This window comes from Meriones unguiculatus, chromosome 9, assembly GCF_030254825.1.
Source record: "Meriones unguiculatus strain TT.TT164.6M chromosome 9, Bangor_MerUng_6.1, whole genome shotgun sequence".
Lineage (NCBI taxonomy): Eukaryota > Metazoa > Chordata > Mammalia > Rodentia > Muridae > Meriones > Meriones unguiculatus.
The window spans coordinates 390,089-416,559 of NC_083357.1; the positions used below are offsets into that span (position 1 = coordinate 390,089).

At 41.5% G+C, this 26,471-nt stretch overlaps 1 protein-coding gene and 1 pseudogene across 1 annotated transcript in view; one reads left to right on the plus strand and one right to left on the minus strand.

Annotated features, from left to right (window-relative positions):
- Ero1a (endoplasmic reticulum oxidoreductase 1 alpha) overlaps positions 1-25,427 on the minus strand; it is a 41,019-nt gene extending 15,592 nt beyond the window's left edge. Inside the window, exons 1-9 of the mRNA XM_021643331.2 lie at positions 25,251-25,427; positions 13,283-13,402; positions 11,810-11,893; positions 10,549-10,587; positions 8,195-8,268; positions 8,035-8,108; positions 5,784-5,904; positions 5,012-5,058; positions 2,168-2,179 (exon numbers count right to left, since the gene is read on the minus strand). Coding sequence (XP_021499006.1) covers positions 2,168-2,179; positions 5,012-5,058; positions 5,784-5,904; positions 8,035-8,108; positions 8,195-8,268; positions 10,549-10,587; positions 11,810-11,893; positions 13,283-13,402; positions 25,251-25,364 — 685 coding nt within the window. The 5' untranslated portion in view covers positions 25,365-25,427. The remainder of the gene's footprint in view (positions 1-2,167; positions 2,180-5,011; positions 5,059-5,783; positions 5,905-8,034; positions 8,109-8,194; positions 8,269-10,548; positions 10,588-11,809; positions 11,894-13,282; positions 13,403-25,250) is intronic.
- LOC110552214 (small ribosomal subunit protein eS26-like) lies at positions 629-982 on the plus strand (annotated as a pseudogene).
- Positions 25,428-26,471: the final 1,044 nt, after the last annotated feature.

The window sequence follows — 26,471 nt, forward strand, 5'->3', positions numbered from 1 at the left end:
ACACATCATCAGTATTATCTAGAGATTGTGATAGTATAAGTACTTTGTTTCTTCTTAAGAACTCCTCCTCACCCCCAATTTTTAACTAAAGTTAAGGAAGTAAGGGTGTACGGGACCCTCCAATGACATTCCGAGTTAAGTTTCACCCTGAAATAGTTGTTCTCAACTTGACATGAGGACAAAGAATGCAGCCAGGGTTGAACACTAATCTAGCATGTATAAGGACCTGAGTTCCAATCACAGAATTATTTTCAAGGGTTGGGGGAGGCATGGCATGGACAGATGGTTCTGCAGCTATGAGTGCCTGTAGCTCTCTCAGAGGACCTGGGTTCAATTCCCACTAACCATATGGTGGCACACAGCCATCTGTAACTTCCAGGAACTCATCTGATACATATATATATACACAAAAAATAAATTCTGTTCTTTTGGCTGTTTTCCAAGACAGGGTTTCTCTGTGTATCCTTGGCTGTCCTAGAACTTGCTCTTTAGACCAGGCTGGCCTCAAACTCAGAGATCTGCCTGTCTCTGCCTCCCATGTGCTGGGACTAAAGACCTGTGCCACCACTGCCTGGCTAAGAATAAATTTTAAAATAAAAAAAAAATTGGCTCGGGTCTTGGCTCCAAGATGACCAAAAAAAAAAAAAAAAGAAGAAGAAACAACAGTCAAGCTAAAAAGGGCCGCGGCCACATGTAGCCGATTCACGGCACGGACTGTGCCCGCTTGCATACCCAAGGACAGGGCCATTAAGAAATTCTTCAGAGCTGTAGAGGCTGCTGCTGTGAGGGACATATCTGAAGCAAGTGTCTTCGACGCTTCTGTGCTTCCCAAACTCTATGTCAAGCTACATTACTGCGTGAGCTGTGCTATTCACAGCAAGGTGGTCAGGAATGGGTCTGGTGAAGCCCAGAAGGCCCCAACACCCCCACCACAATTAAGACCTCTGCTGCCGTACCATGACCTCCACCAAAGCCCATGTAAAGACAGAGGTGTTGGTGACAGAAGTACAGAGAAAAAACACTCCGGACAAATAAAATGGAAGTTATACTTAAAAAAAAATTTTTTTAAAGCCTCCTCAACTTGACTTGACCATGTTGCATAATCACCCAATGTGGTAGCTGTTTTGAATAGCCCTTTGTCCTGTGACCAAAATCAATGTAAATTTTATGACCTAATCAGTTCTATAAGGATAGAGAACTCTAAGGATACAATGTCTCATAAAGAAACAATATTGGAAGAAAAAGAAACCCCTATGATATATCTAGAATGTAGCACAGAACTTGGCTACTTTCCAAGGAGAGTACATTATTCAGACCAGAGAGTTACAGGATCATATCTCTATTCCCAAACAGAGACAGGCACCTGTGGGAAATACTGTCACTGCTAAAGCAATTCCCTCCCAACTATTCACAGCTGCCTTAGAATGTCATTTAGCTTCCACAGTGCTCTTGCACTTTACATTATAGAAACTGTAGCAGCTAAATGAAATAAAATAACCAGTTACTAAAATGTTAATAAAACAGTAATGCATTCAGCATTTCATATTCTGTCATTTGAATATAACAGAAAAAAAATGGTTCATAAAGCCAGGAGGTGGTGGAGCACACCTTTCTTCCCAGCACTGGGATAGGTGGGAAACAGAGGCAGGCAGATCTCTAAGAGTTCAACGTTAGCCTGGTCTACAGAGTGAGTTCTAAGACAGCCAGGGCTATACAGACAAAACCCTGTCTCAAAAAAACCAAAAGAACAAACAAACTGCAACAAAAAGGTTCAAAAAATATGGTCACCCATTGGCTCAGTGGGTAAAGGCACGTGCCTCCAAACCTGATGACCCAGCTTCAACCAGGAACCCACACAGTGAAAATAAAAACTGACTCCCCCCAAGCTGTTCTCTGTCCTCCACATGCATGCCCTGGCAGTGAACACCCACACACATCTATTAGCTAAATAAATTAATTTAATAAACATAAGAATGCTATTCAGAAAACAAGATTTTGAGGAAGGGAGAAGATACTTCATGTTCAACACTTTCATGTAAACAGACAAAGACATTCTTTTGAGTGTCAGGGGAAGAGGAAAGAAATACAGTTTTCCACAATAAACACTGTACCACATCTGAATATACAAGTAGACTTGATGTATATGATGCATGATAAAGACACGTACCTTTATTTTTTCCTGAAAAACAAAACAAAACAAAACATTTTTAATTATATTATTATAAACTAGTTCCCCGTTTCCCTTCTGAAATGCTACACTTTCGTGAGACTAATACTTTAATAATGAGTCACTTTAGTCCATCAGTAAACTCAGGAGAAAGAAGGCCCATAGCGATAACTCTACCCAGCAGTAAGAAGTTTGGGCTCACAGAACTCCTGTGTGCTGACTGGCAGGGAAGGGTAGCACTGCCTCTGTTCACTTGGATGGCAGTCTTTTTGCACATGTATTATCCTGACGCTGTAAGATAATTCTTGTTAGACATGTGTGTTACTGCTCTGACTCCCCCACACCGACATAAAAGTTGAACCTTGGGAGTGTTTTCAGCTTCTCCACAATGCAGCGGCTTGTGTGCGGTTGCTCATTTACTGCTGAGATGTACCCTTCATTTTCCCACCTTTCCTTTGTTTAGGCTATATTTTTATTGAAAACAATTTTTCATTGAATATTTTCAGATTACATTTTCCCTCCAGACCCTCTCCACTTCCTTACCTATCCAAACCCACACCCTTTCCTGTTCTCACATTAGAAACAAAAACACATTAAAAAAATAATATGATAAAATAAAAACAAACAAACATGGATAGGACAAAACAAACAAAAGAACAGGGGAAAAAAGCCAAAAAATAAAAAATAAAATAAAAAAGCCCAAACAAAGCATTATGAGACAATAAGACCTCCAAAAAGTATCAAGTTCGTTATGTGCTCTGTCTGCTTTTCTCTAATGCTATCATTGTTAAACATATACTTATTACCGATGTCTTTAAATATTTTTAGATTTATTTATTTTATTTCACATGTATCTGTGTTCTATGTGCACGTACATATGTGTATCACATAAGCCTGGTACTCTCATGTTTCAGAAGAATATCAGGACCCTTGGAACTGGAGTGTTGATGAATGTAAGTCACCATGTATGTACGGGGAATCAAACTCGGGACCCAGTCTGTCTTCCCAAGGCAAACACTGTATTTCGGAAACTGTGGTATCTTTTGTGTATATAGGCATTGAAAGATACTGTTCTTTAAACTTCAGATACTGTTTTCATCTATGCTCTTTTCCCTCACTGTGCTGTGGATCATCCTTTTTTTAAAAAAAAAATGAACACAAATGCAAAACAATCTTTGTCACAACCTGAGTCCCTACACATAGACCATGTAGCTGATTTTCTGATAATCACTTAAACAGTTCCCATTCTGACTAAAATGAGTGAATGTGATTAACTTACATCAAAATGAGTTCCTACTGAAGAGCACTTGTCTATAAATTCTCACTTCACCTAATATTACATCAGCAGTTCCTACTGACTCACACATCCAACTCTGCACAACAATGTTTTTCTTTCCTAGGAAAGACTTGCCTGCTGGCAGCCCTTAGATTATATGGCATCGGCATCTTCGTAAACGAACTAAGAAATTGCAAACCTTACATATTTGGTGAAAGTGCAACAAAGACCTTGTCAGTAAGCTGAGAATGGCCTCCACTAGCTCCTACATGTCAATGCTTGGTCCCTGAAGTGTTTGGGCAGGATTAAGAGGTGTGGCCCTGCTCAGGGAGGTTTGTCACTGGAGTTGGGCTTCAGGTGTGCAAAGCCCAGGTCATTCAGATAGGCTCTCCCTCTGCCTTATACTTGTGGGTCACATGTGTAACCCAGCAACTGCTCCAGTGCCATGCCCACCTGCCTGCTGCCATGCTCCCCACCATGACGGTCATGAACCAACCTTAAAACTGTAAGCCCTCAATTAAATGTTTTCTTCCTAAATTTCCGTGGTCATGGCATCTCTTCTCAATGATATAAAAGTAATAAAGTATAAAACTAAGGCAATAAAATGTAATGTCAAAAAAAAAATTCAGAACTCATATGCAGAATTATTTATTCCATAAACAATTATTAACTGAGAGGCACATACTCTGGGCATCTACATAATGCCTTGCACAATGGTTAATAACCAGCTTTTGCAAGAATACATGATTTTTACACTGTTCTAGACAGTATCCAAAAACCAAAATTTTATTGAAATGATAAAATATGTCCATTTCTCTAATTCTTTTAAAGAAATTGTTCAATGATGAAAACAATTGTCATCATCATTTATCTAGGAACTTACTCCAAAATTACTAGGCTTCATATTGAGATAATTGCTGCCCACCAAGGCAGATGAATATGTATATATAAAAAACAGAATGATGATACCAGTAAACAGATTATATGAAGGAAACAAACACACACGGAGCCAAAGATAACTTCCAACTGGAAAGGAGAATGTTTTGAGAAAGGCGGCACTTAGACCAGATCTTGAATGTAGATGGGCAATGAGAACTGTCAGTGAGATATAAAGACATGTGGATTTATTATCAGACCATATATGAAATATGAATAAAATGTAAAGTCTTTTACTGGAGGGTTTTTTGTTTTGTTGTGTTTCTTGTTTGGCTGGGAATCAAGTCCAAGGCCTCAGATATGCTGACCAAGCACTGTACAGTAAACTTTCTCTCCAGCTTAAGTTTTTTTGAAAATTTAACTAAATATTTGGGATACTCATTTATCTGAAGGATGAACAAAACTGAAGTGACTACTTAGTACACTGCAAAAACAGATAATAAATAAATGGTCTAACAGCAGAAATAGCTTTGAAAAGTATAGTAGTGCCTTTGTAAGTGCAAGACATAACTTTTCTAGGAGCAGGACCAGTGAACTACATGGCTTCAGCTGCCCTTGCCATTTAACCTTGCCTTCTTCCCGCTAACCCAAGTTCACTAGCCAGTAAACAAGAGAAGATGCAAATAACTCACCTTGCCCAGAAGCCAAAGGATTTAAAGGCCTCTGAATTGTCTGTGGCCTACAAACAAAAGAATTGTACTGTATGAACATCAGTTACCAACAATGTTGTAATTATATGGGATTTTGAAAGTGAAAGGTATTATCGTCCCTTGGAGAATCACGCACATGCACCAAACACACACAGGTTCTCCACAAAGCTGGTTGGGGCATTCTTTGGAGCCCTCAGGCTCAACTTCCCCTGCACTGGTTAGCAATACAAAGGCAGTGTTTCCCTAAACTCGGAACAAAAACCTAACTTCCGCTGCAGGTTCTCTATCTATAAGCAGTTATGCACACTGTTACCATATGAACTGGAGGAGCAATATCAGTGGCATGTTTAGCACAACGTGTAGCCAACACTAAGAACACAGAAATGTCTCCTCAGAGGTGTTCTCTGAAATCAATTTAACTCGAGGAGGATAAAATAACTGTAGCCACAGAAAGGAGAAGCGAGAGTAGCATAAGGAATCTTAAACTATAGATGCTAATTTACTGTGCCACTGGCTGTAATGATTTTGGTAAATGAAGCAAGGCCCCTGGTTCTGAATAACTTCATCTACATAATGAGATCCTGTAATCTGCAATCAGGAATCTCTGTTCCCCAATCCTAAAAAGGTCTAATATTATCTAAGTCTTTAACCAATGCCCTAGGGGTGGAGCAGGATTAATGACATTAAGCTTCTATGTCCAAATCAATCTTTTGACATGAACTGATCTTCACAAGTCTAGGAAAACAAAACATACTTAAAACAGTTTTCTTCATAGATGACGCTCCATATCCTCCAAGCATCTGGGCCCTTGTAGCCTGTGTAGCGCTCAGGGTTAAGGAGTAAATCCACATACTCTGCATCAGGGGACTGTATGTCTGCAAGAGAAGATGTTTCCCAAATCTTACCTATTTCAGAACAAACAGCCACATTAACTGTACACTATGGTTCCAAAAGTTCCTGATATTATAAGTGGTAAAAGTAGGGAAATATGAGCCAGGCATGGTGGTGCACACCTTTTATCCCAGCACTTAGGAGGCAGAGGCAGGCTGATCTCTGATTTCGGGACCAGCCTGGTCTACAAAGCAATTCCAGAACAGTCAAGGCTACACAGAGAAACCCTGTGTGTGTGTGTGTGTGTGTGTGTATTTTATGGCTTCAGAAAATGTTTGAGTCAGTCCTTGCAAATATACTGTGTCCGTCCAAACTAGCATGGCAGCTTATCACTGACTAGTGGGGATAAATACTGTTGCTTAGGAGAGCAACTGCCCAACACAGGCAAAACCCAGGGTTTGATCCCTAGCAAGAGAAAAGAAAAATACAATACAAATCACAGACACATCCAGATATGTGAAATACATAATCACACAAAATGATTCTGAGTTAAACTCAGAGGAGAAATGTTCATTTTCAGATTTGGGGAATAAAAATAAGACACCAGAGATTTGTACATCAAAACATGGCATGTGTCTTACTACAGAGAACATTTTTTGTTTGGTTGGTTCTAGTTTTCTGAGGCAGAGTCTCACTATGTAGCCCTGGATGTCCTAGAACTCAGAGACTTGCCTCTGGAGCGCTGGGATTAAAGGCGTGCACCACCACCACCCAACTCTTTTCCCTAACTTTTTAAAAGTCCATTAGTCCACTACTAAAGAGCCATAGAAGAATATAAAAATTCAAATTTTATTTAATCTTGCTTAGCCAGAAGCAAATCTTTCTTCCAAATAGAAAGAAAAGATACTAGAAAAAGAAAAAATAGAACAATTGATAAACCTTGATCAAAGCCCTACTACATTCTAAGGCTCCATAATTTCAGCATCAGCTGCAGACATGACACCACTGTTTAACATTCTCTGCACCAAAAGCAGCAGAGAGCATCACCCAGAGAAGATTAGCAGTCCAGCAGCATTCACAGAAGATGTTTTCCGCATTCCTACATTTTAGCTACTTCTGCAAAATGCAAAAGAGAACTATAAACTACTTGATACATAAAACTGCAAAATGTAAGAGTTATTTTTTCTTTTACAGTAACTTTTCCTTTTTAACACAAACTATTTTTAAGGCAGGCAGATATCGTGAGTTCAAGACCAGCTTGGTCTACAGAGAGATCTCCAGCGCACAGAGAAACCTTGTCTCAAAAACTCTGCCTCTGTCTCTTTCTCTCTCTCTCTCTCTCTCACACACACACACACACACACACACACTCACTCATACACACACAACTGTAATGAAATTGGCCATTTCCACCATAGTTGGTGAACTAATAAGTTACATTTACAATGTTGTGTAATCATTGCCACTTTGTTTCCAAAACTTCTCCATTACCCTAAACAGAAACTGTGCTCATTTAACAATTAACTCTCCATATGCCACCCCCAGCATTTCCACTAACCACTAATCTACTCTCTGTTGCTATGAATTTGCCTATTCCAGACACTTCACATGGGAAATCATACAATACTTGTTTTGTGCTGGCTTCTTTCATGTTTCCAAGATTCTGCCACATTGTAGCATTTGTTGGAAGATCCTTCCTTCTTATTGTTCAGTAGTATTCATGTGTATTTGTGTGACACATACATAACACATTTCAATTACTTTTGCATCTAGTAATAGACACATAGACCATTTTACTTTGTGCCTCTTATGAATGAGCATTGGTCTACCTGTGTCTTTCTCCAATTCTTTTGAGTTACATACCTAAGAATGTCACTGCTAAGTCCTATGGTTCTATGTTTAGCTTTCTAAGGAACTGTTAGAACTGAGATTTTAAGAATATTTTAAAAGAATTGGGGGTGGCATCTGGAGCAACTCCGTGATAAAACACTCGCCTAGCATATCCAAAGCCTGAGTTTAATGCTTAATGCAACAAATAGAAGGAGAGGAGAGAGGGAAGAAGAGAAGAAGGGAGGAAAGTAAGGAGGGAGGGAGGGAAGGAGGCAGGGAGATAGGCTGACGGTTGGTTGGTTTTCATCTAAGGCATCATCTGGAACACAATGCACACATCATACCGTCAACTTCACAGAAGCTGTCTGAAGAATCATCGTGCTTGGTCCACTGAAGAACAGCCTTCTGGGTTTCCTCACTTCAAATAAGGAAAATTGTGTTACTCTTTTTTTTTTTCAGTTAACTGTGATGCAGAAAAACAATGGATCACAAAGAGTAAATCACCTCAGAGATTCATCCACTGCTCCAAGTCTTTCGGCTTGTTCACATTCTTCAATGAGGTTGGCTTCTTCAGAATACTAAAGAGAAAGAAAACAAACATTTACCACATTTTAAAACTGCTGCTTCCTTTTCTGGTTTTGGTTTTTGAGACAGGGTCATACTATGTAGCCCAAAGCTATCTTCAAACACATAATCTTCCTATTCCAACTTCCTGAATGTTGTCATTAATCAGAGGTTTAAGGAATTAAGTCAACCAAGGCTCATTCTACCTGCCACTATCAACCCAGGCTTCAAAGCTTATAAAATGAGCTCTTATGTTAAAAAAGTAGGTGAAAGGCTCTTTTGTCTCTTGCATTTGTTGGAAATACAGTTTACTATTATGCTCAGAAAATACAGAAGATCACTGTGACTGAGCGACTGAGTCACTCAGTGACTGAGCTGTCCACAAGGAAGTTTCTGAGGTACATGGAAGCTGGGAGGTTCATCAGAAGGGAAGATCCTGGTGCCCTGATGTAACCGCTGGCTTTCTCTTCCCTATGGCCATGGCCAAGTTCTAGCATGTATCTCGGCTTCATCCCGTGCTGTAATTGAAAAACACCTTATAGACAGTATGCTAATGGCTTTAGGTATTTAAAAAAATATGCTTTAAGCCAGGCACAGGCCATAACCCCAGCACTCAGGGAGGCAAAGGGAGGTGGATCTCTGTGAGTTCAAGGCCAGCCTGGTCAACAAAGTGTGTCCAGGACAGCCAAGGCTACACAGAGACACCCTGTGTTGTTGGAAATAAAAATGGTGTTGGGCTAAACACACACACATACACACACACACACACACACACACATATGTACTTATATATAGATAAATAAATATATTTAAATTTTATATATATATATATATATACACACAACACATACACACATATATATGCTTTAACAACTCTATTTCTTCTTGATGTCTAAACACAAACACATACATGTTTTTTAGCAGGCCTCTACACAACACAGACCATGCCCATGAGACTTGATAATATTGCCATTAGCTGGTGAGACTGCACCCAGAAGGTCACAGATGTTTGTTGAACACCTACAACAGCCTTGTTAGGGTGGCCCTAAGAATCTCCGTCCAGAAGAGGACACGAAAATGACTGAAATAACTAAACTTTTAAGGAACATTAAATAACTGAAGTGACAGGATTTTTTGATCTATTTATTTATTGACTTGACAACTGTGTCTCATTATATTAGTTAATATATAACAGTTCAATTTTAAAAACTTCTTGGAACTCAAATTCTCCTATATGTGGTTAAATATTAAAAAGTAAAGATATGCAATCTACTCAACCTGCAATCAAATGGCTCAGAGTGTCTACATAGAAAAAATATGACAAAACAAATGTGATAAAACATGTAAAAAGCAGTGACTGATTTTTTATGTTAATCTTACAACTTTACTGCAATTTGGAAATTATTTCAGATGACTGAGATTTGGCATGTTCAGGGTGGGATGGCCATAGACTAAAATTATTTCAAAAGAAAATTTAAAATAAATATCAAAAGACCGGGGAGGTGATCCAACAGTAGACACACTTGTGATGCAAGCCTGGAGGCGTGAGTTTGATCCCTAGAGCCCACATAAGACAGATACAGTGGTATCTGTAATCCCAGCAAGCCTAGAGGGATGGAGGCAGAGACAGGAGTGATCAGCCAGCCTGGTGCCAGCTCGGAGAAATGAGGCCTTGTCTCCACACACACTCAGACACATGCACAATTTAATACATTTCTCCATTTATCAAAAAGATACCATATGCCTATGTATACAACTTTTTATGTAAAACAAAAATTTTAAAACCTTCTCTTTAATTTTTTAAGTTAAAATAACTTCATAGTACCATTTAGTAATTTAATCAACTTCATAATTACATTTACCACATTACTAGATTAGCAGATATTTTCTAAGTAAAAAAAAAAAAAAAATTCCTTATTATAAATATATATGATACTTTGGCCCAAATGTTTCATAAGTTATTCTTTGAGAAAATTTTGAGTATCATTTAACTTAATTCTGAAACACTCTAATTTTATATCACTCTTAAAAAAACGTGATTTATCTGAGCTTGGCCTTAAAATGATAAAAAAAAAATGGAGTAGGAAATTTAGATGAAGCAAAACTAGCCATCACTAATAACTGCTGGGTAATAGGTAAGTAGGTTCCTATCATCTTTTACTTAAATGTTTTATATAATTCTTCAGAGGAATGGAAGCTATTGAGTAGGATCCAACTTTCAAGGGGTGTCAAGGGAAACAGATTTTCCAAGATTTTCACAGCCATCAGTCACTTCGGTAAGTGTATGTGCATACCTTGTAGCTCGCAGACTTAATTCCATCAGGAACTTCATCCTGAAAAAGAAACGCAGAAATACCTTCTGAAAAATATATCTAAAATTCTTATGACATATTAGATATATTACTGGAGGCCATTTTTAAGTGAGAAGGGTTAGAAATTTTAAAATAATTTCTTTAAACTAAATAAAAACTCAACAGAAATATTAGCACAAGGCTTTTAATCCTAACAATCCAAGGCAAGAAGCTATTTGTATTTGAGACCAGCTTGGCCTACGGAGCAAGAGTGATGAAATAAGATCTTCTCTCAAAAATTAAATAAATAAAATTCAAGACCCACATATTACTGATCATGTACTGTGCCATGGAAATATAAAAATGTCTACAAACATTCTATCACTCTTGTTGGTGTACAGTACAAATGTGGGTACACGGCTAATTAAACTGTGGCCAGTGCTCCAAAATCCCTAGATGCTTTTGAGCCACTCTCTGGTCCCTGCAGGCCGCCCTCTTAGGACGGTGAAGCTCACTTGTCTGCAGGAAGTGGAAGAATTCTTTTTAATATTTACTTATTTATTATGTATACAATGCTGTGCCTGCATGTGCACCTCCGTGGCAGAAGAAGGCACCAGATCTCATTATAGCTGGTTGTGAGCACCGTGTGGTTGCTGGGAATTGAACTCAGGACCTCTGGAGGAGCAGTCAGTGTTCTTAACCTCTGAGCCATCTCTCCAGCCTGAAGTGGAAGAATTTCATTTCCTCAGTGACAGTGTCCCTGGGTCCAGCATGCCCTTGCTCTTAGCATGTACAGGTCAGACACTGTGTAGCTGGGCTATGGTGTGCGTGTTGAAAGAGTCAACTAGTGCTTCTCCTCTCAACTACAAAGTCAAGGGCAGAGCTAGGCTTACATACTAAGAGCTGCCACCCCGTGGGCTCACAAAGAGTAGTCATTATTCAAAGTACAAGACACTACAAGGTTCAGTAAGAGACCATTTCAGAAATGAAGTGGAGAGCGACAGAGGAAGCCACCTGATGCAGCCTCCAGCCTCCAGCCCACAGTGATGCTCACAGGCACACACACGCATGTGCACACACACACACATAGGCATACACACACAAGCACACACGCACACACACATAGCAAGTTTTATATTTGTAAGTCTAGGTTTATGATATGTAAATTGGGTGTTATGTTTAAACAGGGTCAAATTATAATTTGAATACTACTGTCCCGTTTTGAAAATGTGTAAAGAATGAAAACAGTTGGGACAGTTCTTACAGAATGACAGGGTTTGACAGCACAGTCTCTTCTTCCACATTGGTTGATATCATTCCAGAAAGGACATGGCTTCTTCAAGTTTACCTATAAAAAAAAAAAAAAAAAAAACACAAAGTTATAAAAATATAAAGCCCTAGGCTGGAGAGATGGCTCTGAGATTTAAGAACATTGGCAGTTCTTCGAAAGGTCCTAAGTTCAATTCCCAGCAACCACATGGTGGTTCACAACCATCTATAATGAGATCTGGTGCCCTCTTCTGGTCTGCTGGCTCACATGCATGTAGAATACCATATAAATAATTCTTTAATTACACGTGTGAGTGTGTGTGTACAGATAAAGCCCTGAGAGTATCACTGACTACTGGTGTCACAATCCCATGTTGTGGTTATGTTTTATCCGAGACTACACCTTTTTTCCCATTAACTGTCAAGTTTCATTGACTATATAAATGTGTAGCTGGTGTGAACTGGAAACCTGGTTGGAGAGGCACAGACTACCACTAAACAGACCCTGAACAGATGACAGCTGGAAGTCAGGGCTCAAATCAGCACCACTCAGCTACTACTTAAGCAAGAGAAAACAGGCAGAGAACAGGAAGAACTATGAACTAGGTTTTGAAGCTCTTTTGATAGTGGTCTCATGATCAAATAGTATTAAGTGTTTAATAAGTTCAAAACTGCCTCCTCTCAAAAAACAAATACTTATCTTAACTGGAACCCATTTGATGGCTGACAAAACAATTTTGAGAACATAGCAATTTCTATCTTAACTTCAATATAACCAGTTAGTTTCAACTTCTAAAAATTATTGAAGTTAAAAGCATTGGGCTGTGGGAAGTTGAGCCAGTAAAGTGTACAAGGGCATGAAATTACTTCCTGGAAACCATGTAAGAAGAAAGAAAGCATAGCGGCACACTCTTGCAGTCCACAGCTGGGAAGACAGAGGCAGCATTACAGAAAGCAATCTCTCTAGACCATTCCTCAGAGCTCAGGCCAGTAAGAAGCGAAGTCTGGAAAAGACAAGTGGCCCGTGCCTAAGAAACAGCACCCACAGCTGTACTTGGGCGTCCTCACACCCAGGTGTGTACCTGTGTATGCACATGTGCACAAAATCCACTGGTGGTTCGCAACCAAACACTCCACTGAGAACCAAGCCTTCCTATTAGGCTTCGTGTACTTTTCTAGAATCAGAGGGGCTCGGCAGGCCAAGATGTCTGCTACATAAGCCTGAAAACCTGGGCTTGAGCCCCAGAAACCACACAAAGGTGAAAAACAAGAAGCAAGGCTATAAAGTTGTCCTCCTCCCTCCATAGGCATGTTACAGCATGCACACCTGCAAGCACACACACACACTTTTTTAAATTAAATTTTGTACACATTTTAAATAATTACCAATTTCAGTAACAGTATGTTCAGTCATCTCAGAAAGCGTAATCACCCATTATAGAATACTTAGATAAAAAACTGAAAATACCTTATAATATCTAAAGTAGTCACTTTCAAGAAGCTTTTGTAGTCTTGGGAAAAGTCTGTAGTTATTAAACTTATCAATGGTCTCGACATCACAGGTACAGTCATCCAGGTAACCACTAACCTGTTAAAAGAAAAATGAAATATTGATTTAAATGTCCCTGATACCACAAGGCTCTTTTCCTCACTACTGAGCAACCTTCCCTTCCCACCCTCTCTTGGTTCTCTGAGAAGGAGAATGTGTGGGTATAATGTTCTTTTGGAATGTATACAATTTACCTTTGTTCATTCAAATGCTGATTTCTCTCCCCCACTATCTGGTTTCAATCCGGACACTGAATCTAAGCATCACCTGTCTCAAGTTTGTATAAACATGCCACCATCTGTTCTCTAAATTGTTAATTAAAACAACCAGCCACAATGTTGAGCAATGGAAAGGATAAGGTGGGACATCCTGGTCCGGAGTGAGAGGAAGAGGAAAGAGGATAGGAGGAGAATCCACAGGAGAGGTCTTGGAACCATGTGGAGAGATGACTAAAAGCAAGTATACTGGGTAAAATCTGAATGATAGGAAACTATGCGGGCTTGGAGGGTTAGGGTGGAGTTAACCAACATTGTGCTCTAGGTTAGTGAAATAAAGTCCAGTTTCTGTGTGGTGATTTGGGTGTACAGCTGGTTTAGGAATCACCGCAGCTTTACTAAGAGATAACTCGATAACAAATATTAATAACCGTCAACAGAATGCCAATAAGGCTGCACTGTTGCTCTTAACACAGTTGCACTTCTGGAAGGCCGACTGAGCTCACGCGCACTCTCCAAGGCCTGCAGACCAGACCAGAGGCTGGCACTAACATTAAAAGGGAGAGAGGTGTGTGTCCCTGTGGCTGGACCAGCAAACAAGAAAACTCAAATCACATTTCATCATGTGAACTGAAGAGCACACGAACCAATCAGCAGAGAGAAAAAAGATTGTTAAAGGTCCATTTACCTTTAGAGAGCGCACACGCACCCATGCACGCACACAGAAACAGCAGCTTCAGAATCTCTGGAGCCCATCTCCCGCTTGCACCTGGCTATCTGGGGCAGGGCTGTACTCTTATTCTGAGTTTTCCTGAGGCTCACCTTGTCTCTCATTTTAGCACCTTGTGCTAAACCAGACACAGCTTGGTGAATGTATAAAGAGAGGTAATATTAATTAATAAAATAAACAGTAACTCATTACAAGACTAACAACCCCAACTCCTGGCCATGGCAGATCTGCTAGCTTTAGATGATGCTCAGAACTTACCTGTCATAGCAACACTGGGGTAACAAACTGACTACAAATGCTTAGCGCTGACATCTTGATTGAACTATTGACTTTCTACAAGAGGATGAAATGAGAAGTTATAATCAGTCAATGTTAATGGCTGTGAAATTGAAAGTGTGGGGCATTTATTTAGAGCTAAGCACACACCTAAAAAAGAATAATGTAACATTAAGAGGCAAGTACATGACTCAAAACACAGGGGGGAAATACATCACATGCATAAAAGTGATCCCGGTAGTACTCCCTGGTATGTCTCCATCTGAATGACACTGAAAATGAGGAAGCACCCTGACCCTCACTGAGAAGCTACTGGAACATGGTCCCTGGTAGGTTGCCCATGCTCCAGGGGTGGTCCCACACCCATGCATTCAGAGCAGCACAAATGGATCTCAGTGAGTAGTTTTTAAAAAAGAACAGCCTGGCATGACACACACCTTTAGCCCCAGCATTCGGAATTCAGAGGCAGACACTTCCCTAAGTTTGAGGCCAGCCTGGTCTACAGAGGGAGTTCCAGGATAGCCAGGGCTACACAGAGAAACCTTGTCTCAAAAAACAAAAACAAACAAACAAACAAACAAAAAGATGAAATTAAAGGAGGCAGGAGTAGATCTGAGAGTAGAAGTAGGAAAAGGAGCAAGGATGAATATAATCAAAATACATTGTAGACATGTATGAAATTCTCAAAAAAAATTGGGAAAAATATTACATAAACATAAGGAAGCGAAAGAAAGAATCGAGGGCTAAAATGATGGCTCAGCAGTTAAGAGCGTGTGTATGCTTCTCTTTCCCAGGACCCAAGCCTGGTTCCCACCACCACCACGCCCATCAGGTGGGTCACGCCACCTGTAACTCCAGCTCCAGTGGACCCAATGCTTTTTTCTGGCCTCCCCAGGCATGACACTCACATGCCCATATCCTACATGAGCGTACACACATACACATAATTAAAGGCATCTTTTTAAAATAAGAAAAGAAGTGAGTAAAACTTTATTAAAATAGAGAATTAATACTTTACCCTTGGACTACTGAAATCCTATACTATCTTCATTTAAGAAGTGAAAGTAACAGAAACTTTTCACCTGAAAACAAGAAGACTAACAGCAGTGTCCCAAAACTAACACTTCTTACTAATGTTTCTAGTCTTACTATCTAGAAATCAGATCCACACATTCTAGCTTATCTATTTTCATTCTTTTTGAGTTTGTAGGGATCGAAACCACTTACTATTTTTCACCTCCGATTCAAACTGTTAACAAAAGAACGGCACAGAAATGGCCAGAAGATCAAAAGGAGGCCAGCACCAGAGACAGCGAGTTCCAAAAGGAAAAACAGAGCTGAGCTGAGCCCCAGGAGCTCACTGCCAAGGTGAAAGGAAACCTGCAGGATGCAGCTAAACACTGTCGCTTTCGGGATGTTCTCAGGTCCTCTTCTACCACTGTGGGGTCAACTATCTCTCCTGGGCGCTTCCAGAACATTCCACATAATACTGCAGTATTCATTACCTCACTGCCCTGACTATATCCATCTCATCACCTAGAGTAGCAGTTCTCAACCTGTGGGTAGCAACTTCTTTAGGGGTCGAATGTCAGATATTTACACTACGATTCATAACAGTAGGAAAATTACAATAATGAAGTAGCAACTAAATACTTGTATGGTTGGAGGTACTGTACTAAAAGGGTCACAGCATTGGGAAGATTGAGAACCACTGCACGAAGGTATAAAATCTTTGAGGCACAATCATACTTGTTCACCTCTGTGATCCCAGACCATAGCCCTGTGCTTCTGGAAAAGACACCACAGAGCTCGGTGGTCACTCGAGAGGGCGGGGAAATGAACGAGCACTGCACCTCCATGTGCAATAGGGCGCAGTCCCCACTACAACCACAGGCAGCAAGGTGACTAAGGAAGCAAGATAAAGCTGACAGGATCTCAAGATGCAGAGAGCTCAGTGAAGACAGAAAGACACTTAGAAATCCAAGCCAAATGACAGCTCAGGTATGCCGGCCAAGAGGTGGGTTCTTCCAAGAACCCATCCTTGGAAGAAGTCCAGCAGGTATGACGTCAGCCTAGTACCAGAAACTGGGAAACAGGCATGTTGCCAAAACAGAAGCATGCAAGAGCTATGGCAGAAAGCACTAACAGAACGCAAGGACTCTTAGCAACAAAAGAGAAGTCCTGGGACTGGAGACAGGTGTTAGACATAATAAGCTGGCCTGGTGCTATGCCTCAGAACATGCTCCCACTGCTCTGGCACCCACTGCACCATACCCACCACAAGGCACAACGCTGCCTATCACGGGAATCCCCCCTCCCAAAGTGGTTAGAACCTAAATTGTGATTAAAGCGCACTGCCCTAGACTTCCAGTAAAAACCAGCTTTGGGTAGGAGCCACACTAATAACCAAAGGTAAAACAGCCCAGTGAGGGACAGGGGGCAGACAGAAGGGCCTAGGTAGCCTCACCCAGAGCCACACCCAGTTTGAAACCTGGACTGTGGAGCCACAAAGCCTCTGGAGGTGCCTGCTCCAAGCCACCATGCTCTGCAGTCAGGCCTACTTAGGTTTAAGGCCCATCTCTGTCACTGTGTTTCCCATAAAATAATAATTTGCATCTCACAGATCTGACACAGAATAATAAAGAGAATAAATGCTTGAAAACTGCTGCACATTACCATTAACCCACACCTGCATAAGTGCTCCACTATCCCCAGAGCAGCCCAGAATGAGGAAGAAAATACAGGCAGCCAAAGCTTCTTTTTTGATTTCTCAAGACAGGGTTTTCTCACTCTGTAGACCAGGCTGGTCTCGAACTCATAAAGATCCACCTGGCCCTGGCCCTGCCCCTGCCCCTGCCCCTACCCCTACCCCTGTCCCTGCTGGGATCAAAGATGTGTGCCACCACACCCAGCTCAGAAGTCAAAGTTTCCAATACTGGACTATTCCAGCAATCCCACTGGAATGAGGGACCAGATTATGGGTGGGGGTGGGAGTAGGGAGGCTCAGTTACTTTCTCCACTAACTACAGCGATTTAGTCACATGCAATAGGCAAGAAAAGATATGTCTGTGGAATCCCAGAAATATAGAAACATAACCTGCTGAGTCCATCTCTGTGATTCCTAAACAGTTTCAAGGCTCACCACTCTGTTAGACAGCAGTAAGGAGCTTACTTTTGCAGGAAGAGGTTTTTGGGTTGGTTTGTTTGTGTCCTCTGGGGGTAGGGGGGTTCGAGACAGGGTTTCTCTGTGTAACCTTGGCTGTCATGGACTGGAGCTATAAACCAGGCTGGCCTCAAACTCACAGTGATCCACATGCCTTTGCCTCTCAGAGTGCTGTGATTACAGGTGTGTTTTTTAATTCACAATGAAAGACAAAACAAAATAAACAACAACAACAACAAAACCCCAAACCTCCTAGTTGTCTTGTGTACAATACTAAAAAAGCCTAGTCCTATCAGAGATTAGCATTTTATTCTCATTCAAAGTACTGTAAGGCTGTATTTCTCATATTTGTTTTTTATGAAAAGCTTTTTTCCAAGCATCAAGTAAAAGGAAGGAAGGAAGGAAGGAAGGAAGGAAGAAAGAAAGAAAGAAAGAAAGAAAGAAAGAAAGAAAGAAAGAGAAACAAAGGGAATTCAAATTAAAAAGCAAAAACTAAAATTATCAGCATGTTCAAACCTTATGCAGTATTTTCAGCATATGCAAAAACTTAAGAACTCCATCAAAAGAAAAAAAAGCAGAATTACCAAATAGTCATAGAATACAAAATTCAAGTCATAGAATACAAAATTCAAATCAGTTATATTTCTAGGAACTAATAAAAAAAACTATCAGAAAAGAAAGACAAGACACCAATCCCATTTAAAACAGCATCAAACAAATAAAATACTGATGAACACATGCAACCAAGGTGGAAGAAGCTCAGGTGAGCATGTACTAAAACAGGAACCCTTGCTTACACTCTGCTGCTGGGCACGTTTGTAAACCACCAGACAGGATGGAAGCCAGTGTGGGTGCTCCTGAAGAAACGAAGGAACAGAGCTATCATCGATCTAGCAATCCCACTTCTGAGAACACAGTCAAAAGAACCACCGGCTCGGGGCTGGAGAGATGGCTCAGAGGTTAGGAGCACTGTCTGTGTTTTCTGAGGTCCTGAGTTCAATTCCCAGCAACCACATGGTGGCTCACAACCATCTATAATGAGATCTGATGCCCTTTCCTGGGTTGCAGGCACTGTATACGTAATAAATAAATCCTTAAAAAAAATAAAAAATTAAAATATTAAAAAAAAAGTACCACCGGCTCAAAGAGACACCTGTGCTCCTTGCATCGCACAATATCCAAGACACAAAAGCATTTAAGTAAATGTCAAGGTAAGAGTAGATAATGAGACACAAACACCACACAAAGAACCACCATTCTGTCCTTTGCAGCAGATGGATAAATCATGAAGACATTGTGCCAAGCAGAGTAAGCTGGATGGAAAAGTTACTTCTTGACCTCCCTCACTTGTGAGATCTAAGTGAGTCAAAGTGAGAGGCATGAAGGTATGAGACGTGGAGAAATACAAGATAAGTAAGTTCTGGGGTCTGAATGAACAGCACAGTGACCATAGCTAATAATAATGCATATGTGCTAAGAGAACAGAGCTTAAATTTTCTCACCACACATGCAGCTAGCTGTGTGATGATAGGTATGATAATTTGATTGAATATAATCACCTAGTGTGTTAATGTATCAAGATATCTCCTAGAATACCGATTGGTTCTCAATAAGTAAATGAATCTCAAAATGTGCTTTATTTGTCAAAGAACTAGGAGTACTTAGGGACTAGAAAAATGGCTCAACCATTAGGAGCACTGCTGCTCTATCGTGAGGACCAGAGTTTGGATCCCAGTAGCCACTGGTTTGTGAGGCAGTTCAAAAACTCCTGTAACTCCAGCTCCAAGGAATCCAATGTCCTCCGTTAGTGGTCAAGGGCCCCACAACATGCATGTGTGTACATGTGTACACACACAATTTTTAAAAGAACACAGATTTTTAAAATAAATTTTATTTTAAATAAGTAGCGAAAGCCTTTAATCCCAGCACTCAGGGGGCAGAGGCAGACAGAGCTCTGTGAGTTCAAAGCCAGCCTGATCTACAAAGTGATTCCAGGACAGTCACAGCTACAGAGAAACCCTGTCTCATAAATAAATAAATAAATAAATAAATAAATAAATGAATGAATGAATAAATAAATAAATAAAAATATACATATATAGTAAAACTATTGTTATTATAGGACCAATTAACATATCCATCTTTTCACGTAATTAACCATCTCCCAAATGACAAGAATAGCTGTAACATACTCATTTGGCAAAACTCCTGAGTACACTATTAACCATATTCTCAAGTTGTACCCGGCCAAGATAAACAGATAACACAAAATGCCACATACACACAATGAGCTATTACTCAGCTTTAAAAGCTGTCACCACATAACTTCAGTAGCCCTAGAGAACATGCTAAGTGAATTACACTAAAGGAAAAAAGACTGGCATGGCCTCACATGTAGAATATATGAAAGAGAGAAAGGGACTGTGATGGGAAGAGGAAGAACTGAGATGATGCAAATCAAAGGCTATAACATACCAAAAAATTACACCAGCTGGCAGAGCGAGGCTATTGACAGCTATCTCTACCTAGAGTCTTGGTTCTACTGGAGTTCACAACAGAGAGATGGCTCAGCAGTCAGAAGCTCTTGCCATTCTTGTAGAGTTTCAGGTTCAACTCCCAGAGTCCATGTGGGGGCTCACAACTGTAACTCCAGTTCCAGGAGAGCCGATATCCTTGGCTGCCCTCCACAGGCATGTATATGGTCAACAGACATACTGCAGGTAAAACACTCACACATAGAAAATAACTAATCTTTTCTTTCATTAAAAGAAAAAGAAACACACATTATATTGTTAAGTGACTCAAAGGATTGCAACCATCATACAAATATTTCTTCCATATACTTTATTCAGAAAAGCCAGCGGTGCCAGTATAACCTGTTTAAAAGGTCCCTCTGACTAGGATTTAATACAGGGTTTCCCCCATAGTCCAGCAACTCAGCCTAACAATTAAAAATCAGTTTGTAAAACTGATTTAACAGGACACTTAAAAAAGTTAAAGCTACTGAAGCATGTGTTTGGAGAATCCACCTACCATGTACTCCCAACAAAAAGCAATGTGTCTGTGCAGCTGGCATGTCTCTGAGTGTCCACACTGCTGCAGCCAGAGCAGAGCTACCACACTCAGCGGCTGAGCAGTTCTACAGTTTTAGTGGAAAGAAGTATACACACATTTTTAATTGGGTGCAAAATATATGCATATATCTTCCATAACTGGCTTCAGTATTTTTTCTGAGATATTACCTTTAAAATATATTTCACTAATTGTGCCTAAGGTTTTGCTACATTCACTTCCTCTAAAGATACGTAACTTGACATATTTGTCAAAAAATAAAAATAAACTGGAAGGGCTTCTTTTGTTCTAAGTCTGTATCTATGACAACAAACACTATTTTGGTTCAAAGCAGGGGTACTTCCTGCATGCAGAATTGTTTGCTCAATTAGGGATAAGAGCCAACTTTCTACATAAGTTAATAATATTACTAATTAATGTTTTAACAGGATAATAAAAAGCAAGCGGTTGTATATGAGAAGGATTTACAAGTCCCAAACAATCATTTTGAGTAATAAACAGTAAACAATAAAACACTATTATGAAAACAGTTTATAGGGGTTGAAAAAAAAATGCCTCAGTGGTTGCTCTTACAGAGGACTTATGTTCAGTTCCCAGCATGCACATGGCTCACAACCATCTAACTCCAGTTCCAGAGGATTCAATGCCTTCTTCTAGCCTCCAGTGTCTCCTGGCACTCACATGGTACACATACATACATACAGGCAAAAACACTCATACACACAAAATAAAATAAAGCTAAAAAAAGGTTAAAGAATTTACAACATACCATAAAAATCATGTTAAGAGGATTTGAAACCAACAGATCTATGTAGTAAATAACCAAGCCCAAGACTCATTAGAGCCATCAACCCATCAAAAAGCCCAATCCCAGCAAACTGTAGTGTTGGCTGTCCTGGACTTGCTTTGTAGACTAGGCTGGCCTCGAACTCACAGGGATCTGACTGTCTCTGCCTCTCTGAGTGCTGGGATTACAGGCATGAGCCACCACACCCAGCCTTGAGGCAGTTTTGATCTCAACACTTGCTGATACTCTAGGGACTTGCTCAATGCTTATCAAAATTAATCTGATCGCTTGCAGACCTCTGTACATTTTATGGCAATGACTTTCTAAGTAAGGTCAAACAGCTACAGTGCTGCTCTGACAAATCATAGAGAGGATCTTGTGAAATGAACCCCAACTACAAACCAGACACCCGTACAACAACATGGGGCTGGGTGGAGCTGCGATAACTCAAGGCAAAAGCAGTAAGAAAGACTGGTAGCAGGAAGGGAAGGAAAAAACAAACAAACCTAAGACTATTTTGACTGTGTTTCTCATTAGCTAGGCTATATTTTGGAGACCAGAATCTCACTATGTTCCCCAAGCTGGCCTCAAGTTCTCGATCCTTCTGCCCCAGGCTGAGTGCAAATATTACATACAAGCACCACTACACCAGGCTAGTTTACTATAGTGAAAGTTGACTCTGAAGAGGAAAGCCAGAACTCTTCCCTTAAAGAAAAAGTGATGAGAGACCAAAAGATTAAAAATCAGTAGCTATTATTTTAAAAAGTTTAAAGCATAGGCCTGAACTAAGGCTAGCTGGGTAAACATATGTCCAGCCATAATGCCCTGAGGGGAAGAACTAGTCTTACTGCATTCTTTTCCTGCCCACTAGAGATAAAGTTGCTTAGGAAACTGGCCCATCCCCCTAGGGAGGGTCACCAGATCATTAATGGTTTGGGGCCCTTCCTATAGCCAATCAATTCAAAGTGCAACATCCCTTTTGCATTTTGACCAATAGATGCTTGACAGGCAGGAATCGTCCCTACTTTGGGCACTGGGAGGGACCAGAATCTTTAAATCACCCAGCTAACCTGAGCACAGGGCCCTCAGCTCTCACTGCTTGGGGGATGGGGGGGTGAGCCCAAGCTGCAGCTTGTAATTTGTAATAATAAAAAATAATAAAATAATAATAATAATAATAATAATAATAAACTCATGTATTTCCAGGGGAGTCTATTTATTCCTGGTCTTTTGGGGTTTGAAAACTGGGCATAACAGTGACTTCAGTGGTAGTGGCACACACCTTTAAACCCAGCACTTGGTAGGCAAAGGCAGATCTCTAGAGTTCTAGGCCAGCCTGGTCAACAGAGATCCAGTACAGCCCGAGCTACACTGAAAAGCCCTGTCTTGAAAAACAAAGAGAAAGATAGATTGATTTAACAGATTTTTTTATTAGGAAGTATTTAAATCTGAGGATACTAAAGAGGTAGCTCAGTGGTTAAGAACAAGACCTGCTCTTCCACAGTACCTGAGTTCTACTCCCAGCACCCATGAGGTGGCTCACACTCTAACCCCACACAATCCAACATCCTCTTCTGGCCTTCTCAGATACTTCAGGAATGTCATGTGCAGTCGTGTAGGCAAACACACATAACACACTAAATGAAAATAAATAAACCTGAAAAATAAATAAAGGCAGGACGTAGTGACCCTTGCCTTTAATCCCAGCACTCAGGAGGCAGAGGCAGTCAGATCTCTCTAAGTTCAAGGCCAGTCTGGTCTACAGAATGAGTTCCTGGACAGCCAGGACTATGTCAAAGAGACCCTGGCTCAAAATAAGTAAATACATAAATCTGAAGATATTGTGACAACCAAAATAAATAAATAAATAAATAAAACACCACAATTTCCAACCAAGAAAAAAATGCAAAAATAATTTAAAGTTCTTCAACTTTAAGGCGATCTCTAAAATGCTAGGTGTGGAATAAAAGTTGAAGAGTCAAATAGTACTTTTATACCATTAACCAAGCAAGGAGACCACATTGGAAGTGTAATTCCTACTATCTTTTCTAACACTGATAGTTAAAAGATGCTTGTTCCTATCTTAAGTGTTTAGATGTTGAAACTTTGTATACCTGACATCTGTTATCAAAAGAAAAATGGTCTTTTTTCTAAACTTCCCATCAACTCACCTCTGCTCCAAAATTACTCAGCAAAGTAATAAAATCAAAAGTTTCAAAGCAATGAGAAATACCTCTTCCTCCTGACATTCAAGTGTGTCAAGTGTCATACTCTGCATACATGTTATTTCTGATCATAAACAGCAATAACCACGAATAACTTGGCTGCTTATCCCTCCATTTTTTTATAAATGTAATTTAGAGATCGTAGTCCACCAAAAGGTGGCTTTAAGAAGAGTAACTACTGGGTGGTGGTGGCGGTAATCCCAGCAGAGGCAGAGGCAGAGGCAGACAGTTAACTGTGAGTTCGAGGCCAGTCTGGTCTACAGAGCACGTTCCAGGACAGCCTTGGCTATACAGAGAAACCAAAAATAAATAAATAAATAAAAATAAAAAAGGAGGAGAAGGAGAAAAAAAAAAAAGAGTAATGAGAACCAGTGAGAGTTAAAGTAATTTGTTGAAAAGCCTGAGGACCTGAAGTAGATGTGGTGGATGGAAGGAAAGATTCCTGCAAACTGTGGGCACTCCCTGCTATGCTATGCGTACATACTCACACAATACACATACCCAGAAAGGCGAAAAACAGTATTTTAAACATTGGAAAGAACATTAATGAGCAAGTGGAGGGGGAAACAGTACAGCAGGCCAGCCTGAGCTGTGGTTGTGAACCCCTGTATAGCAATACAATTTTCTTATCAAGTAACTCAGTAACAAAATGATCTCATAATAGTTTAAACAGAAGAAAGGCTAGGGACCACTAACAATCAAGAGTTCTGCCGGACTTTACAAGAACGCACTTGCACATCGACTGATTTCAGGTTCTTCTGGATGGCTCCAAGCTATCTGTTAGCATTTTCTAAAGACTGCAAAATGAAATCCATACTTATTTCAATGCTCCTAACCTAAATGGTCTCACAAAATTAGCAGGCTACACTACCAAAAATTATTTTTTCTCACCGAATGTTTTGCTCACCGAACCCACATCTCCTACGAACGTAAATAATCACAGCTCATAATCAAACTAGTACTGAAGAGCTGAGGCCTGCCTCGGATTCAAACCGCTAAGAGACTGTCAGCATACGAGAACACGCTTCAGGAAGAAAGTGCCCCCTACACAGGCCGAGAAGTCACAAGACGACCACAGCCGCAAAGACACCAGGCACCCAAAGAGCCACGCAAGGTCATTCAACCTCCGGACAACAGCGAGACCTAGAGAACGAACAGCTGGTGCCCTGGCCCCAAAGGGACGCCCCCGGCACAGCGTGCACGCGGTTCCCGGTGCCGGGTCCACTCAGCACCCCGACCCTGTGACGCGGACACGAAGCAGCCGCTGCAGAATGCAGGAACGCAGTGTGACAAGCTAGCCGACCACCCACGCCCATCGCAGGTTCCCCGGCCCGCGGCCACCGAGAAGCCCGTGCGGGCCGCACACCGCGACCGCTCGCGCCCGGGATGCGCAGCCCGTGAGCCGGCCGCGCGCCTCACCTGACAGAAGCAGCGCTGCGCCGCCGTCTCCGGCCGCCACTCCTCGCCGTGGCCCGAGCGCAGCAGCCACACGGCGCCCAGGAGACCGACGAGCAGGCCCCAGCCGCGGCCCATCGCCTCCGTCCCCGCTCCCGGGCGCAGGCCGCGCGCCCGCTGAAGAAGCCCGCGCCAGGCCCCGCCCCGCCACAGGCCCCGCCCCACCGCAGGCCCCACCCCTCGCGCTCCCGCTTCCCTTGCGGACGTGCGGCCGCGCGCGCCTCTGCCCGCCGGGCCCGGGGCGGCTGTCCTCCCGGGCGCCCCCGGCTCGGCGGGGCCGGAGATTGGTCCTTCCCCCGTCCGGGCATCCCCCAGAGCCACCTCCCGGGGCCAGCGCTCTCCTGCCCTCCCCGCTCCGGAGCCCACGCCGGCCCAGCCCCTTCTCTCTAGGAGGAAATGGAGCCTGGGTTACGTGCCTGCCGTGCTCCCGAAGCCGAAAGGATGTTAGAGTTCATCTGGGGGAGCACGGCCGCGCACGGTGTTCTAGTGGCTGTGCCAACTACAACCGCAACAGGCGAAATTCGTTTCCAGCACTTCCAGAGGCTGCGGCAGGACGGTTGCTCGATTGTGCTACATACTGCCTGGGCCCTATTATAAATAAGTATTTAAATAGGTGATAAATAAATGTTTTATCAAAGAGTATAGGGACGATGTTAGCTCAACGTGTACTCAGCTTAAGGTTGGTTCCTAAAGTAGTGTTCCGTTGCGTTTTATGTGAACTAGGCACATTTCACAGCCAGAGCAATGTGAAAGCCACCCTTTTCTCTCGTTTTGTAAGTGAAAATGGGTACAGCTAATGTTAACAAGAACTGGAGCGGAGCAGTGAGAAGCCCTACTGAGCCTGTTATCTATAGCATGGGTCGTTCACATACTAAGAATACATGGCCTCCTTGGTTACCTGGAATTATATCTATATATCATGATGTCTATAACCCAGCTCATACTCTCTAGGCAGATCACAGTCTCTTTTTAAGGTGGTTTTCCTGGTGTCCTTTTCAGTGTCCTGGTGTCCTTACCAGATTCCCAGTAAGTTTCCGTGCAGTACACTTTGCAAAGCTGAGCATTGACATTGGGGGTACACTGGTGCATAAGACCCAGCCCGTTGTGGGGGGCACCCATGGAGCTGACGGTGTTGTCATGTTTTCATGGGGGTGCATTTTTATTTTGATAAATACTGTGTATGTC